Below are 16,423 nucleotides of genomic sequence, written 5' to 3'. Positions count from 1 at the left end.
AAAGAAATACATTTGAACTCCTAATTATATTTTTAAATGTTTTAAATGTTATTCAATCACTTTCCGATACCTTTAGGTCTGCCACAAGCCTACAAGACCATATTCCCTATACATAAAGCAAAATTAATCGACAAGTGTGTGTGGCAAGTGAGTGAGAGAGGGAGAGTGTGTGCAACGTGAGGATGAGCAGTGAACACACGTTAGCACCATGAGTAAGACGAGGTGGACCCATGAAGGGATTTAAATTAACTGTGAAATAATATATCGTTGAAGTTATCCTCGCCGCACGGTGGTTCGACTCCTGCGTCATCCAAATAATTTCAATTCACAGCTGACAAACAACACCGGAATCGGTGATAATACTTTATAATTACGTATAATTCGCTAAACAAACAGTAGGCCTACTGTTATTCATAAGAAGCACCCCATTCTATTCTATTCAAATGTTTTTACGTTTGCCTACCGTTCCTTTATGTCTCGTTCCTCGTTGCCGGTCGTCGCTGTGTTCACTAATGAAACTAAACCATGCCGGTGTATTGTGCCCGTTTTATTAAAGCATTAAGAGGCCATGTTAATAGTGATTATGGAGACGTTAATATCACTGTAAACGATGGCGTCTAAGTGATCAGCTTCATTATAAATGCTGTCCAAGCAATACTAATTAATACTGTCTGTTGTGCTTCATTTGTTATGCATGGTAATACGATCGCATTTTGTGCTCTGTAATTCCATACCATTTTGATTATAAAAAGCATTGACAATTATTAGGAAATAATTCATCACCATTGTGATTAAGAAGCTGGCATTATGATAAAGGGTATATAACTTGATGCAGAGATCTGAAATGTGTTTTGTAACTTCAAGCTCCCCAGAGGTGTATTGTATTTGAATAAAAAACATTTGTATCGAGTCATATTAATACAACTTTATTATAAATAAGTAAAACAACAGCACAATCAGCAGGTGTTCATTGTTGCAAATGAAGAAAAAAAAACACACACACTAAAAAAATGTAGGCTTAATTGAACAGAAAATGTAAAAAACAAATGTATACACTGTATACATACTATATACATACTATATACACACACACACTTAAGGTGGAGCTCCTTTTTTCCTCCCATAACCCTGGGCTTCAAGTGCAGCCCTCCACTCAGCCAGGGTAATGGTGGCTGTGGCCTGGCAGTACCAGTTCCCAAAGTACTGATGGTGGGTGGCAGGGTCCCGCTCCCTCTGACACCGACGGCAGACAATGGCGGCGCTCCTCCTGGTGTACTTCCTCCTCTTGTGGCCAGTCTTCTTCTCCTCCTCTATTTTTTTTTTCCGATAGAGGCTGGTGGTATATGGCACATCTACAGATGCTCCTGCAGGCTGTAAGGCAGGCAGGTGAGGTTGAGGCACAGACCAGAGGAGTTGAGGCACAGCCAGGAGGGGTGGGGACAGGAGAGGTGGGGACAGGAGAGGCGGGATGGATGGAGGTGTGGGAAACACAGGTGTGGGGGTCTGGCTTTGAGGCTCGAGGGCTGCCAGGAACGTTGGCCTCAGAGGAGCAGAAGGAGAGTTCACTTTCTTCTTTAACTTTGCCGTCCCTGCAGTGTCAGGGGCCAGAACAAATACATGGGAATATGCCACACTGCTTTGAGGCATACATGGTTTGCCTTTCCGCTGAACTGCAGGAGGCAGGCTCTCAGGGTTGACAGTGGTAGACTGAGGCGGACAGATCCCTTGCTCAAGGACACGCTTCTCCTGTCCTCTTTCCCGTTTGCAGTACCTACAAATATAAAAGTGTTATTTTTTTTGTACACCAAGCAAGATATACCTACACAGAAAATAGCACAGGTTCTATGTTAATACGTTGTTAACTCACCAACTCGAGATTGTTGCCATATTAACGACCGGGAGCTGTATTGAGGTCCTCTCCATCACTGTGGCGTTGCTTAAAACAGCCTGACGGATGTGGAGGTACGCTTTCGTAACCAGGCCCCAGCGCTCGTGTCGTACCCCATTAATCCACCTGGGTCCACGGTACTCGCAGAGTTGGATGAAGAGGGCCTCACACACTCGATTGCAGTCCGGCCACTGTGCTGGGCATCTCCCTCCTGCAAAGCTTCTGCAAAAGTATTGGTTGCATTAGTGTAGGGCAAGACATGATGTTATAGCATGCAGCATTGTCATGCTTGCTCAGAAAAACATACGTACCGCTTTGTGCTCTCCACACCAGGCACAACCGCCTTTTGGGTTACCCTGCCATGTGGTATTGTATTTTGGTAGCGTGGAGGGTACACCGTGTGACCCTTGTCAAAATCTGACAAGCACTCCCACAGGGAAATTACTTTCGCAGCCTCCTCACTTGACAGGGCAAGACTGTGGTCCTTTAATTCGAACAGACAAGCAGTCAAGTCCTGGACTGCTTGAAAGCCCTCAATATTGTCAGGTCCAACCGAGTCCTAGAATTAACAGAGCGATTAAAATCAAGTATGCATTTTAAATTGTAAATTATTAAATCCATAAGTAAACATAGAACTTTAAATACGTTGATGAAGTTTACAATATTTTCAAAAACATAAACCTACATCGTGACTGGTGGAGCCCTGAGATGATGTTGAAGGCTGTTCATCCAAGAGCTGCGTGTGTTCCTGGGACGCTAAATTAGAAGAAATTAAAGTTAAAAGAGAAAGAGAACATGTGTGAATATGAAGTCAGATGAATTGATCATAAGGGTCTTACTTCCTATTAATCAGGGCACTCCATATAGATTTGTTATAGTAATGTTTCATACCACAATAATTGTTACCTTTGAAATTTCAATAAAAACTTACCACTATGCATAGGGGCAACCGTCAAAGCTGCAGCGAGTGCAGCTGGCAGAGCAGTGGCTTGACGGGTGGCTGCAGGTTGACGGGCAGAGGGCAGAGCAGTGGCTGCAGGTACATTTGGCAGAGCATGTAAATGTAAATGTTGGATTCAAATTTTTTCTGGTCACATAAAACAATCTGTATCCAAATGTTAGCTGTGATGCCCGCATTCATTTAGTATGCTAAAGTAAAACAGTATTTTACAGGTTTTGAACAAATTAGTAATATGGTTTTCTCAGTGATTATCACAGTTATAGGGCCTACGTTTATTCATTAAAGCTTTAACCTTCAGAAAAACAAGCAGTGTATTTCTTACCTGCATTCTCAGAAAAAGGCATATACAGTATTTTCTAAATAGGTTCTGAAAAAATGTCTATTCCTCGCCTGCTAGAAGTGTGGTCCTCCATCACAAAGCATTGTGTATTGATGAGGTTTGGATGTAATGGAGGCCAACACTGTTGAATTTGTTTCATCATTCAATCATTATTTTATTTTTACAATTTACAGCAATCCAACTTCTGCATATTCAGAATGACTGGGGCGAAGCTACAGAGGGCAATCGAAGACCTTGCGGAGGAAGCTGAAAAGTCGAGCTACTGGTTGTGGCCACACAGAGGGGGATGACACGTGGGCGTAACAAAAACAACTGCAAGGAAGCTGGTAGTCTGGCATACGTCACAAGCATTCACTCCAAGTCCTTTTTAAGGTTTAAAAAAAACAAAAAAACTTTTACTCCAAAGTGTCACCGCGAAAAGATCCACAGGATGATGCAGACAAAAAACACCAACACGATAAAAACCATGTGATTCCACAACTAGTCGAGCCTCTACACACAGATATCAGCTCAACACACAGTAGAGCACAATACACCACCGTCTATTCTCCTAAAGTAAAACCTTAATTATGAGCAATTAAAATAGCCTTAAAAAAGGTAAAGCATTAAATCCCATTAAAATGATCATATCCATAACAGTTATAATTTTCTTATTAAAAAACGCATAACTATAAATTCATTTCCAATAGGAACACTATAAAACTATGTAAAATAACTATAAGAAAAACAATAAGACAACCTTTGCCTCTTACACGTGTACAACACCTCATCAGGGTCAGCTACAGGGGTTGGCGGGTAGACGTCCCCGACCCAGCCACTGGCCCACCATGGGAGATGTCAAGGGTAGAGGGCAAAATATCAGTGAACGGCGGCTCCAGCTCAAAACGCTACAGCTGACCCGGAGAACACAGGTGGATGTGTGGCAGGCAAACATGCCAAGCAGGAATGTATAACACAGTAATATATCCACATATCACTAAAAGCTGGCAGGTTGACTGAGGGACAACTAAGAAAATAAACATTTAACAGTAAAACTGGAAGAAACCTCAGTGAGAGCGGGAAAGGGATCCCTCTCCCGGGATGGACAGGCATGCAACATACATGTATGTCACATGCACAAACCCAAAGCAAAATCACAAAGGAACATACTTAATTTTCAAGGCAGGCAGAAACTAAAACTGATGAATAACCAGTGGCTGTCAAATGAAGGACCTGAGCCACACCTACTTCTTTCCACAGCTGTCTTAATCTCAGGTTTTAAACATGTATCTGAATGTCACAGTCCTCTCCATCAGCTCCTGTTTCTATCTGTTCAGTTTGTCCTTGATGAAGCTGTACGGTTCTACGACCGACACACTTGTGTCTTCTGAGTTGATTATGCCAAGTGAAACTTTGCTCACAAACGCTGCAGCTGTATGGTTTCTCTCCTGTGTGGAGGACCATGTGTCGCCTCAAGGTTTCCTTCTGTGTATATGGTTTACCACAAACCGAGCAGCTAAAGCTTTTCTCCCCGGTGTGGACAGTGATGTGTTGTGTCAAATATCTCTTCAGTTTAAACCCTTTACCACAAAATGAACAGCTAAATGGTTTCTCTCCGGTGTGGACGTCCATGTGTTGTGTCAATGTTTCATTATAAATAAACGTCTTGCCACAAATCGAGCATCCAAAGGGTTTCTCCCCTGTGTGAATTAACATGTGTTTTGTAAGGGTTCCCCGGTGGAAAAATCCTTTACCACAAACTGAGCAGCTAAATGGTTTCTCGTCCATGTGCGTTTTCATGTGACTCTTCAGGAGTTTAGTGCAGCTAAATGTTTTACCACAATCTGAGCAGTTAAAGCTTTTCTCCTCCGTGTGGACGACCATGTGTTGTGTCACGTGTTCCTTCCTAGCAAATTCTTTACCACAAACGAAGCAACTAAATGGCTTTTCTCCTGTATGAATTCTCATATGTCTCTTCAATAGTGTCATGTTGACAAATCTTTTCTCACACACAGAGCAGCAGAATCTCCCCTCTCCTGTGTGGACAGTCATGTGTCCTGTCAAATCTGAGCAACTTAATGGTTCCTCTCCTGTGTGATTTCTCATGTGTCTCTTTAGATCCCCATTGCAACTAAATAGTTCCCCACACTCAGAGCAGCTGAGGTGTGTCTGGCCTGTGTGCACGACCATGTGTTGTGTCAAGTGTGCTAACTGTGTAAATCCTTTACCATGCTCAGAACAGCTGAATGGCTCACTGCCATTGTTTACACTTGACTCATGTTCAGTGGTGTCATCCCAGTCAACACTGTCTTCAGTCTCAGAAGAGTTTTCAGTCTCAGGTTTTAAATGATCATCTTGATGCGAGTTCCTGTCTGGTTCTGGTCCTCCACAGTCCTCTTCATCAGCTCCCGTTCCCATGTGTTCGGTTTGTCTTTGATGAAGCGGTGAGGACTGAGGTTTCTCTTCAGCTTCACTCTTCACAGGGACACGAGTGTAGGGGAACTCGCTGATATCTTGGAGCTGCTCTCCGTCCTGACTGCTCCACAGCTCCTCCAGTTCCTCTTTAATGTGTGGGGGCTCTGGTGGCTCCTCATGGTCCAGACTTGGGCTCCACTCCAGCTGCTCAGGGGGAACCTCTTCTTTAATCACCAGCAACTGCTGGACGTCGGCTGGACACACTGAAACACAGAAACACACAGCATCTCAGTTGATGGTTTAAACTGGTTTGACGTCATGCCAAACAGCAACATGTACCAACAACACACGGATAGACTCACTTCATCTTTCTGGTATTGCATTAACAGTGAACAAGAAGACATTGTAATTAACATATTATGGCGTTTGATTAACCTATAAACTAAAATCAATGACAGCCAGGCGTGCAGACTTTTCAGTTTAGCAGTGTATGGCACTGCAGAAAAAACAACAGAAGATATCATACATGCACCCAACAGCATCTCAGAGTATTGGGCCGCCTTGGAGACCCTGCATTGGGCTCCGGTATGGGACTCGATAGGTCTGCAGAGATTTGAGTATATTTAGATTAAGGTTGCCTATGGTAACGTCACATAGCCTACAGCTGGTATCTCACCAGTTGCGCTTTGAAAGGTCAGCGGCAAACTAGGTCAAAGTTCAAATAATTTTACAATTTATTTTAAATGAGCGTTTAATTTGTATTTTACAATTGTCGTATATATAACTTGTATATTGAATCAACACGGGACAGATTCTGCTCTTTTCATATCATGGCTGAATGCAATGAAGTAGATGAGATGTACGATCCGCAGCTGTGGCCAGCAGGAATTTACGTTCGCCGTTACTATGAAGCTCGTCAGCCCCGTGTCGCATCAGCTCGTGGAGATCACGCAGCTGAGCGTGCCACTGGAGCCCAGCGCAAAGACAATGCAGCTGTTCTGTCTCCTGGTGGCCGAAGCCTGGAGCCCACTACATCCAAAGACAATGGGCAAGTGAATCATGAGCAGTATGTGTAGAAAATAAATCCCTATCACGAAGTTTCGAGTTGGGTCGTATAATGCGCGTGGCCTCCGTCTTGGCCACAGTCCAGGGGATAGGTCACGTCGTTTTATTGTTGATGAACTTCTTGGGTTCTGTGATGTTTTGTGTGTTCAAGAGACTTTCTTAGCCAAACAGGATTTGGAAGGTCTAAATGCATTACATAATGAATTGTATGGGGTAGGGGAATCTACTACTGATCTAACTACTAAAATTGTCCGAGGTAGGATACCCGGGGGTGTAGCTATCCTCTGGAATAAGAAATATGATCCACTTATTTCAGTTGTAAGATTGGGAGTGGATTGGGCTATTGGTATAGAGTTTAATTGTCATGATACAAAGTTTATCCTCATAAACATATACACTCCTTATGAGTGTTATGTCAATGAAGCAGAATATCTTAATCAATTAGCATTTTGTGGCTCTTTTATTCAAGATAATGCCTCAAACTGTATTTTCGTTGTAGGAGACATGAATGCTGCTGACATCTCTGATATGAATTCTCTCTTTGCTAGACATCTAATTAATGTTTGCTCTGATGCTGGTTTAGTACTCTCAAGCAAGGTTCTCCTGCCTGCTGATAGTTACACTCACATCAGTGAAGCATGGCATTCTACCTCATGGTTAGATCACTGTGTTGGTACAACTGACGCTCATGACTCAGATGGAGATTCATTATGAGTTTGCAAATGCTGATCATATACCATTTTCTTTGTCTGTGAATGTTGAGAAGCTATCTGCTTTGTCTACTGTGGCTAGTAGCATCAACACAGGGAGACTGGATTGGTCTAAGCTAACTGAAGAAGATGTCCAGAATTATTTAATTAAGACTGATGTGTTGCTGGGAAACATTTCATTGCCTAAATATGCCATACAATGTTGTGATATTAACTGTAAAAATTTGCAACATATTAATGACTTATGTGTTTTATATGATTTAATTGTGAAATCACTTCATGCTGCCTGTAGGCCTTTTTATAAATTCCAGTGTGGGCTTCAGAATATCAAGCCCGGATGGAATGAGCATGTGGCAGGGCTTCATGCCGAAGCTAGGAGGGCTTTTAAAGCCTGGATATTGTCTGGTAGAGACAGACAGGGACCTTTATTTGAACAGAAGAAACGTGCAAATGCACATTTTAAATACGCACTTTGATACATCAAAAGGAATGAGAACTTGCTGAGGTCTGAGTCTCTGGCATGCAAGTTACAATATAAAAACTATAATGATTTCTGGAAAGAGATTAGAGCCATGAACAATAGTAAATTGCCCTTACCTACAGATATTGAGGGAGTCAGTGGATCAGATGCTATCTGTCAGATGTGGCGACAACATTATACTGAGTTATTTAACTGTAATGGGAGGAATCATTTTGAGGTTGGATATGTTTATAATAATGAAAATGTGGTTATTAATTCAGAAGAGATACAATCTGCAGTATTGGGTTTAGATGACAACAAAGCTTGTGGTGCTGATAAAATAACTGCTGAACATCTAAAATATGCTAGCAGGAAACTTATTACTCTGCTTGCTAAATGTATGACAGGATTCTTAGGCCATGGGTCTCTGCCTGAAGCCATTTTACCAGTACTATTAGTGCCTGTTCTTAAGGACAAAGCTGGCAAAATAAACAGCATAGACCATTATAGGCCCATAGCTTTAGCCAGCATTGTTTCCAAAATCTTGGAGAAAATCCTCCTTAGCAGGTTGGAAAAGTACATTCTTACCACAGATAACCAATTCGGTTTTAAACGTAAACATGGTACTGATGATATGTGTATATTTGCCTTAAAGGAAATCTTAGACCGATATAATAGCTTGAATTCCACTATCTTTACGTGTTTTATAGATGCTTCCAAGGCATTTGATCGTGTTAATCATCAGAAACTGTTCCTTAAGTTGCATCATAGAGGAGTGCCTAAAGTCATTATTAGAATCTTAGCCTAGTGGTACGCTTGTGATTGGCAATAGTCTCATTAATCACCTTATGTATGCAGATGATTTGGTTATATTTTGCCCATATAGTGCTGGCTTACAACAACTTTTGAAGGTTTGTTCCCAATACGGTGTGGATTTTGATATTCGATATAATGCAAATAAAAGCAATATTATGATTGTCAGAGGCAAAGAAGACAGGAAATTGGTATTTCCTGATTTCTTTTTATCTGGTACTGCTCTTAAAGTATGTGATGATGTGAAGTATTTAGGCCACCATTTTGTTAATGCTTTTTGTTGTTATTTATGTATTGAGTCTATTTTTTATACATTGTACTATGGATATTCATGTGTCCTGAATAAAATCATATATATATATATATATATATATATATATATATATATATATATATATATATATATATATATATATATATTGTGGAGAATTTGACCATGGTACAATCAACACAACTACTTAATTCCCTTATAAATTGGTTGTACGCTGAAAAAAGTGGTTTATAAAGACATTCACATTAAAATGCAGAACAAGTGAACATATGATGAATATGTAATGCCATTGTATAGAGTATGATCCGAAAACATAAAATGCAGATTAGCATCTTACATTAACCAGAAGCACAAAAAGCAGTAAGTGCAGGGTCATGTAAGTGATGAACTTATTATAGGCTAAGGCTAATAGCATAAATAAAGAAATTAGAAAAAACGGCAAGTGGAAACAATCAGTAACTACACTGGTATGAATACAGTATGAACAGTAATGAATATACTGTATTTTTTTTTGTAATTCACATTCATAGCAACAACAAAAACCTGCAGGATATTTCGCGGAGAAGGGTGTTGTCTATATGCAAACATGCATTTAAAAAGTAGTGACCAGACGTGTGAATGAAAATCACTTAAGACACTTTTTCTTGGTTTACCTGATGGCCTAATAATGAGGAGACACTTCTGTGTGAAAGTCTGCATCTGACCAGAGGCCTGTTTCAGGTAGCTGGTTTTAGGTTGACGAGCAACTCTGGGTTTTCGGTTTCAGAACAGTGGATCAGCGTTGGGTTAATCAACTCTGAGCGTGTTCACACTGGGTTGATCGCGTGCGTAAAAGCCATCGTCAATGGATCGCTGATAACATTATTCACCATGGAAACAGAAGAAACAAATGATTGATCCTCCCACTTCTCCACTTCTCAAAAAAGAAAAGAAAAAAAAAATCTCCGCTCCTCCCACTAGAGTTAGAAATATTAACGAATGAGTTTATGGTATGGAGAAGAATTAACGGGGATATTGTCTCATAACTCTAATCTAATCTCCTCTGCAATTCAGAAAAAAACAGAGCAAACATTTTTTGTCAAGAGAATCATTTCGCTTCCGTATGAGACGCCATAGTCTATTTTAAAAAGTTACGCATATCAGCAGTAAAGCATTAAGCTGGCGCCGCACAGCATTGCTGAGAGTGTTTTATATTCGCTGTATAATATGTTGGCAAGCTATAGCCTAATACTGTGCAGTAAACAGACTGTCGCTTCTTTTAAATGGGGAGTGAAAGACATTAACATCAGACACATTAGGTGACAGTTTCCATTGAAGAGCCTGATTGATTTATTACCAGATCCATTTTCCTCAAGTGATCACAGTTTAAATTATTATATAATTTTTATATTCATATTAGGCTATTTAACGAGGCTCGTCTGTGACTTTAGGATCGCACAAGTGAACAGTAAAGATTGCGTGCAGCCTCAGAGTTACATGAATCCACCTGACATAAATCTGTTCAGTGGCACAGACATTAAAAAGCATACAATACAAATAGGTTTATTAATCTGAATGTAGCCTAGAACATGTCACGATGTGTAAGGTAAGGTGGCCGCCTATATGAACGGACCGAGGGCTGAGAACAAGGCTACTGATCAGATAGCCTAAATGATCGGTCAAACGTAAAATCATCAGGAAATGATAAAAACATCCCGATGGAGATTTATATGGAGTGATTTTGCTTCAAACTGTACAGGGACGCGTGTGACAGTGACACTCTTTCTTCAGTCGGAGCTGCAGCGTAAAGTGAAAACAAACTCAGGGTAGGTCTAACCACCTACCGAGCAGGTTAGACCCATGGCGTATGTTGCCGCAGTAACTGACTCTTGGTTTCGCTGAACCTGCTACCTGAAACGGAAAACCCAGAGTTTCCACTAACTCAGAGCGAACAAACTCTGGGTTGTCTCAAAACCAGCTACCTGAAACTAGGCCTCAGGGGAGCTTCGACCATCACACGCTCTGTCAACCTCCTTAGATTTAGTGTGGTCCTGATTTTATATCCACTCATTATTTCACTGTGAATCATTTTATTGTGTGATCTTATTTCAGATTCAATTATCTATGTGCTGCAGATTTTCACTTTGACCAAAGATATAAATAAACATGTGTTTATTTTTGCTACTATAGGCTATATCTCAGGTCCAGGATCAGTGAGCTGGACCCTGATGATGCAAATGTCCTGCACCGAATGTCTCCCTTCATCTAGAAATGTGTTAAATACCAGCCCGGATGTGAGTGAAGAAGGTTTGTGTTTTTAAGAATTTTCTGTCACAATAATGTGAGTTTTCTGACTGTTTGTGAGACCGATGCTAGAAGGGCATTTTCCTTTTGCCTCGGATGTTTTTGTCTATCATAGTCTAGGCCTACATCTACAAGTCATTGTTTGTGTATGAAGTGAAAACGGACACACCTGGATCCTAAACGTCCAAACAATAAATGAGTCCGTGTCCTCACTGCGTAAAACTCGAAGCGGGGAAATAGTTCAAATCTTCAAACGATTCCAAAAGAGCTAAAAGAAAAGCCAGGCTAACGTTAGCTTAGCATCATTAGCAGCTGACAGAAACCCACCTTCCCTCTGCAGCTGCAGCAGCTTCCGGTCCATCTCCTCCTCATACTCGCTGATTGTTCTCTCCACGTGTCCTAAGATGTCCCGCGTAGCTGCAGCGAGCCGCTGGTGGACGAACAGCTTCAGGCTCTGGAGCCCGGACATGCTAGGCTCGTTCGAGTTGAACTGCGGCTGCTCGCCTCGAAAGAGAAGAACACAGAGTAGCGAAGTGCAGTCGGAGGAGTGACCAAAAGATCCGGCTACGTCCTGTAGCACACCTCTTTCTCACGCTACGCCCCCACAATGTAAAGAGCTAGAAGCACTTTATTTTCACAAACTTACTATTTTATTAGGCATATAAAAAAAGCAGTAGGCTAGGTCAGCATGTATGGCTAGGTTTATTATTTATACATTCAGAAATAGATTGGCCTACACAAAAATAGGCCTACCTTATTCTCGTCTATAGGCTATAGGCCTACATTCATAATGTGAAGAATGAGACAAGAATAACAAGTAGGCCAGCGTGTAGGTTTAATATTGAAACATTCAGAAACAAAATATTCATAGAAAATGAAATACAATTTTCTATAAATGCATATTGTAAAGAGTAAGACAGAATAACAATGTAGACCATTGTCTGCCATTTGGCCTATAATAATAGCTCTACATGTATAGCTAGAAGCAGCTTTTTCACAAAAAATATTTTAATGACATTTGAAATTGAATAAAGCAAGGATGTGCTTGTTACAGTGACCGCGGAACCAACAGGCATGAGGTATTGTGTGAGTTTGCCTAGGGTAAGCCCTGGTGCTTCCTTTTTTCATGAGGCATTGTGTGTTTTGAGTGTTTAAAAAAGTGTTTATTACATTTGCTACATAGTAGGTTTGGTAACATGAATCATGTTGGGATAAAAATATCAAATGTTGCTGCAAATATTTTATGTAAATAGTTGAAAATGATTTCTGTGAAATAATACATTTTTGGGAAAACTCATTGTTCCGTTAATACATCTGGCTGAGACTGAACTAATCAAAATTCACATAGCAGTAACTCATTTGCTCCATAGCAGGCCTAACTATTAGCCTACTATTTCACTAAAACAGTAACAACCAAACCAGCCTGTGTCTAGTAACTACTCAATAGTGATTGAATCCCAGTCACTCAAGAATGTTTCAATAACTTTGTAGAAGTTACTCAATAACTATGAGGTAGCCTAGTAACTCATTTGTTTTTCATTTGTTCCTCAGTAGGCCTATATCTATATCTATAGATTTATACATAAATGCTATGGAAACTAATATTGTGTGTACATATATATTATAGGCTATATTATATTGCCATAAATTGTGAATCTTCAAACAAGTAACTGTCAAGATGTTCTGACCGAAGTCTTGTGTAAGATAATTTAAGTTTTTTTACAACTGAGATAGTAAGTATGCCAACTGGAGACTGAGATCGCGCCAAAGTATGTTTGTTATGATTCACTATGTTAAAAGACTGTGCACATTGTAACAAAGTGAACGAGACAGTACTGTATACATTTTGATACAATCATTCATAAACGATAAGAAGGTTTGGTGGCTTTTATTTTGAAACCACCAACCCTGACGGGAACGCGACATGAGCTCTTACCTAATAGGCTATCACAGTTACGTCCTATCTAGCCAATCAACGATCAGCAGGGAGGGAATATAAACTCGGGACTCCATGACTTTGCTATACATTCTTGTATTATTCGAGTTCTCGACTCAAGCTAACGTACATCTCTGCAAAAATGTCTGGTCGTGGTAAGGGTGCCGGTAAGGTCAGAGCAAAGGCAAAGACCCGCTCCTCTCGTGCCGGGCTCCAGTTCCCCGTGGGTCGTGTCCACAGGCTGCTGAGAAAAGGCAACTATGCTCACCGCGTCGGAGCCGGAGCTCCGGTGTATCTGGCGGCGGTGCTGGAGTACCTGACCGCTGAGATCCTGGAACTGGCTGGTAACGCTGCCCGCGACAACAAGAAGAGCAGAATCATCCCCCGTCACCTGCAGCTGGCCGTCCGCAACGACGAGGAGCTCAACAAGCTGCTGGGCGGAGTGACCATCGCCCAGGGCGGCGTGCTGCCCAACATCCAGGCCGTGCTGCTGCCCAAGAAGACCGAGAAGGTCGCCAAGAAGTAAACATCCAGACCCGATTCAGCCAAACACAACGGCTCTTTTAAGAGCCAACCACTTCTAACTAAAGATGCAACGTTCTACAATGAAACAAAATGCTTCAATCCTAGTTTAGGCTATTAACATGCTGAAACAATGTATCTAATATGCTGTTCTTTTCGTTTGTTTGGTAAATACAGTACATAAAGAAGTCTGTTCATATGTTGACTTATTTTATGAAGGTTTAAATAATCTTCGATTCTGCCTGCTTGTGGTGGGATTAAAAGGCTTGGCTTCATAACTGGTCAGCAAATCAACAGATGCTTCAAGTCCATGGCTGTTCTCCTTCATTTGTGGGTTTATAAATCTCCAATTTAATTCGATAATTGTCTAGTATAGCCTATATGTTGGTCTTTTCTGCAATCCCTCTATAGTCAGCGTTTTTATATTGCACTTCCGCCTTTTTTTGTTGCGAACTCAATCGATGGTTCACTTACACCTTTATTTCAAAAATTAAGATGTAGTGACATTATTCTTTTACCACTTAAACTTTTCCCCAAATATATCACATTTCCAATTTGATTTATAAAATATTTTTCCACGGTTAACCTAACATAACATTGTTGATTCAGATAGGACATTTTGCTCTGTGGTAGTGGGTAGGTGGCTCTTAAAAGAGCCTTTTTTTGTATGTGTAAATGTTTGGGTTTAAGCTCTCTCTCCACGGATGCGGCGGGCCAGCTGGATATCTTTGGGCATGATGGTGACCCTCTTGGCGTGGATGGCGCACAGGTTGGTGTCCTCGAACAGGCCGACCAGGTAAGCCTCGCTGGCCTCCTGCAGAGCCATGACAGCGGAGCTCTGGAAGCGCAGGTCGGTCTTGAAGTCCTGAGCGATCTCCCTCACCAGGCGCTGGAAGGGCAGCTTGCGAATCAGCAGCTCGGTGGACTTCTGGTAGCGACGGATCTCTCTCAGAGCCACGGTACCGGGCCTGTAACGATGGGGCTTCTTCACTCCGCCGGTGGCGGGGGCGCTCTTGCGGGCAGCTTTGGTAGCCAGCTGCTTCCTGGGAGCTTTGCCTCCGGTGGATTTACGGGCTGTCTGCTTGGTTCTGGCCATTGTAGTCGATCTTCTCTGAGTTCACAGCTAAGGAAGGAATGAATAGCTCTGACTGCGAACAGCGTCTTTATAAAGGAACTGCAGGCGCGAGCTCAGCTCTGATTGGTCCAGACCAGTGGCGGATACAGAACGTCATTAATGGGTGGGCCCGGGAATATTTGGATGGGCCACGTTTAAAACACTTTTTATAAAGCTTATAACACATACCTATAGCCTATGTAAATGATTAGGATAGATAACTTGCAGATCGATAGTGATTATTAATTTGCCTCATATCAGAATAGGCTATCACCCAGTCAGATGAATAATTCCAAACTTAAAATAAGAAAATATAATACTATGAAAATACATCTTACATTTCTCAACTCTCCTACAACATGGGTTATGCCGATTTGGGGAACACGTTAATTTGACACGTCAAACAGGACACAATCAAAGTAAAGCCCTCTTATACTATTGCTATTATTGTTGCTTATTGGCCTACATTTGTTTTCATTTATTCATGTTGTTTTCTAATTTTTGAATTATAGGCTATCAAGTTCATGTTTAATATCGTTGTGATATGTATTACTCCTTGTAAAGCCTAGTTAACATGAGAGTAGCAAAATATCAGCAAGATTAATGCTTCTTAATCTGAACTGTTTGTTCTGGTCACCAAGCAGCACAAGTCCCTGTGGCCAACTACAACTCCTCTCTGTTACACATACTGAGTCAATAGATTGGACTTTCAACCACTAAGCAATTATTATTTATAATTTAATTTCATGTGCAATATAAGCTACATCAGTATAATAAATTGACTTTACACGTCACTTATTAAAGCTGTTATATTAGGCCTAGTTGTTATTGTAGGCTCTACTTGTTTGGCCTTGTTATTTCCAGTAGACTACATAAACTGTGTACATGTTTTGTATTGTTCATACTTATTGACTTTTTTTTATTAGCCCGTTATATTTGTATTGCTAGGCTATAGCCTATGTTGTGGCATTGTGCACACATGATATAGGAAGATCTCTTTAGTAGAATATGTGGTGGCTCTTAAAAGAGCCTTTGGTGAGTTATGTTGAATAAAGGAGCCACTTTACTTCTTGGCCTTCTTGGCTGCAACTTTCTTGGCCGGAGCTTTCTTGACCGGGGTTTTCTTCACTGCAGCTTTCTTCACGACTTTTTTAGCGGGAGCCTTCTTGGGACTCTTCTTCACTGCGGGCTTCTTGACGGCTTTCTTGGCCGCTGCCTTCTTCGGGGACTTCTTGGCTGCTACTGCTTTCTTAGCTGCCGGTGCCTTCTTTGGAGACTTCTTGACGGCGGGCTTCTTGGCTTTAGCGGGGGCTTTCTTCACCACTTTCTTCACTGGTTTGGCGGCTTTGGGCTCCTTCTTGGCGATCTTGAAAGAGCCGGAGGCCCCGGTCCCTTTAGTCTGGCTCAGAGACCCGTTGGACACCAGCTTGGTCACGGCGATGTTGATGCGTTTGTTGGCCTTAGCCACATCGACGCCTTCAGCGGCAAGAGCCTTTTTGACCGCAGCCAGAGACACTCCCTTGCGCTCCTTGGACGCGGCCACGGCGCTGAGGATGAGTTTCGGGAGGGTGGGTCCTTCCTTCTTGGGACGAGGAGCAGCCTTCTTCTTTGCGGCCTTAGCCGGGGCTTTGGCCGGGGCAACTGCTGGAGCTTCTTCTACTGCCAT

The 16,423-nt window shown here is 41.7% G+C and overlaps 4 protein-coding genes across 4 annotated transcripts; 1 reads left to right on the top strand and 3 right to left on the bottom strand.

Moving 5' to 3' along the window:
* Positions 1-1,095: 1,095 nt before the first annotated feature.
* Positions 1,096-11,654, bottom strand: LOC307258745 (uncharacterized protein; the record flags this gene model as incomplete). Its single annotated transcript, XM_080038400.1, has 7 exons — positions 1,096-1,771; positions 1,868-2,110; positions 2,200-2,447; positions 2,574-2,644; positions 2,820-2,921; positions 5,397-5,846; positions 11,513-11,654. 7 exons carry the CDS (start codon positions 11,652-11,654, stop codon positions 1,096-1,098), a joined length of 1,932 nt encoding a protein of 643 aa, XP_079894526.1.
* Positions 11,655-13,263: 1,609 nt separating this feature from the next.
* LOC307258646 (histone H2A-like) lies at positions 13,264-13,717 on the top strand (the record flags this gene model as incomplete). The annotated part of the gene is made up of 1 exon (XM_080038272.1): positions 13,264-13,717. The coding sequence occupies one exon, from the start codon at positions 13,264-13,266 to the stop codon at positions 13,645-13,647; it is 384 nt and encodes a 127-aa protein (XP_079894398.1). The 3' UTR covers positions 13,648-13,717.
* Positions 13,718-14,328: 611 nt separating this feature from the next.
* On the bottom strand, positions 14,329-14,739 carry LOC307258644 (histone H3.2; the record flags this gene model as incomplete). Its single annotated transcript, XM_080038270.1, has 1 exon — positions 14,329-14,739. The coding sequence occupies one exon, from the start codon at positions 14,737-14,739 to the stop codon at positions 14,329-14,331; it is 411 nt and encodes a 136-aa protein (XP_079894396.1).
* A 1,081-nt stretch (positions 14,740-15,820) lies between these two features.
* On the bottom strand, positions 15,821-16,423 carry LOC307258642 (histone H1-like; the record flags this gene model as incomplete). The annotated part of the gene is made up of 1 exon (XM_080038268.1): positions 15,821-16,423. The coding sequence occupies one exon, from the start codon at positions 16,421-16,423 to the stop codon at positions 15,821-15,823; it is 603 nt and encodes a 200-aa protein (XP_079894394.1).

This window comes from Ammodytes marinus (assembly GCF_949987685.1).
Source record: "Ammodytes marinus genome assembly, chromosome: 12".
NCBI lineage: Eukaryota > Metazoa > Chordata > Actinopteri > Uranoscopiformes > Ammodytidae > Ammodytes > Ammodytes marinus.
Note: the sequence above shows the minus strand (reverse complement) of the source record. Positions and strands in the feature narration are given on the sequence as shown.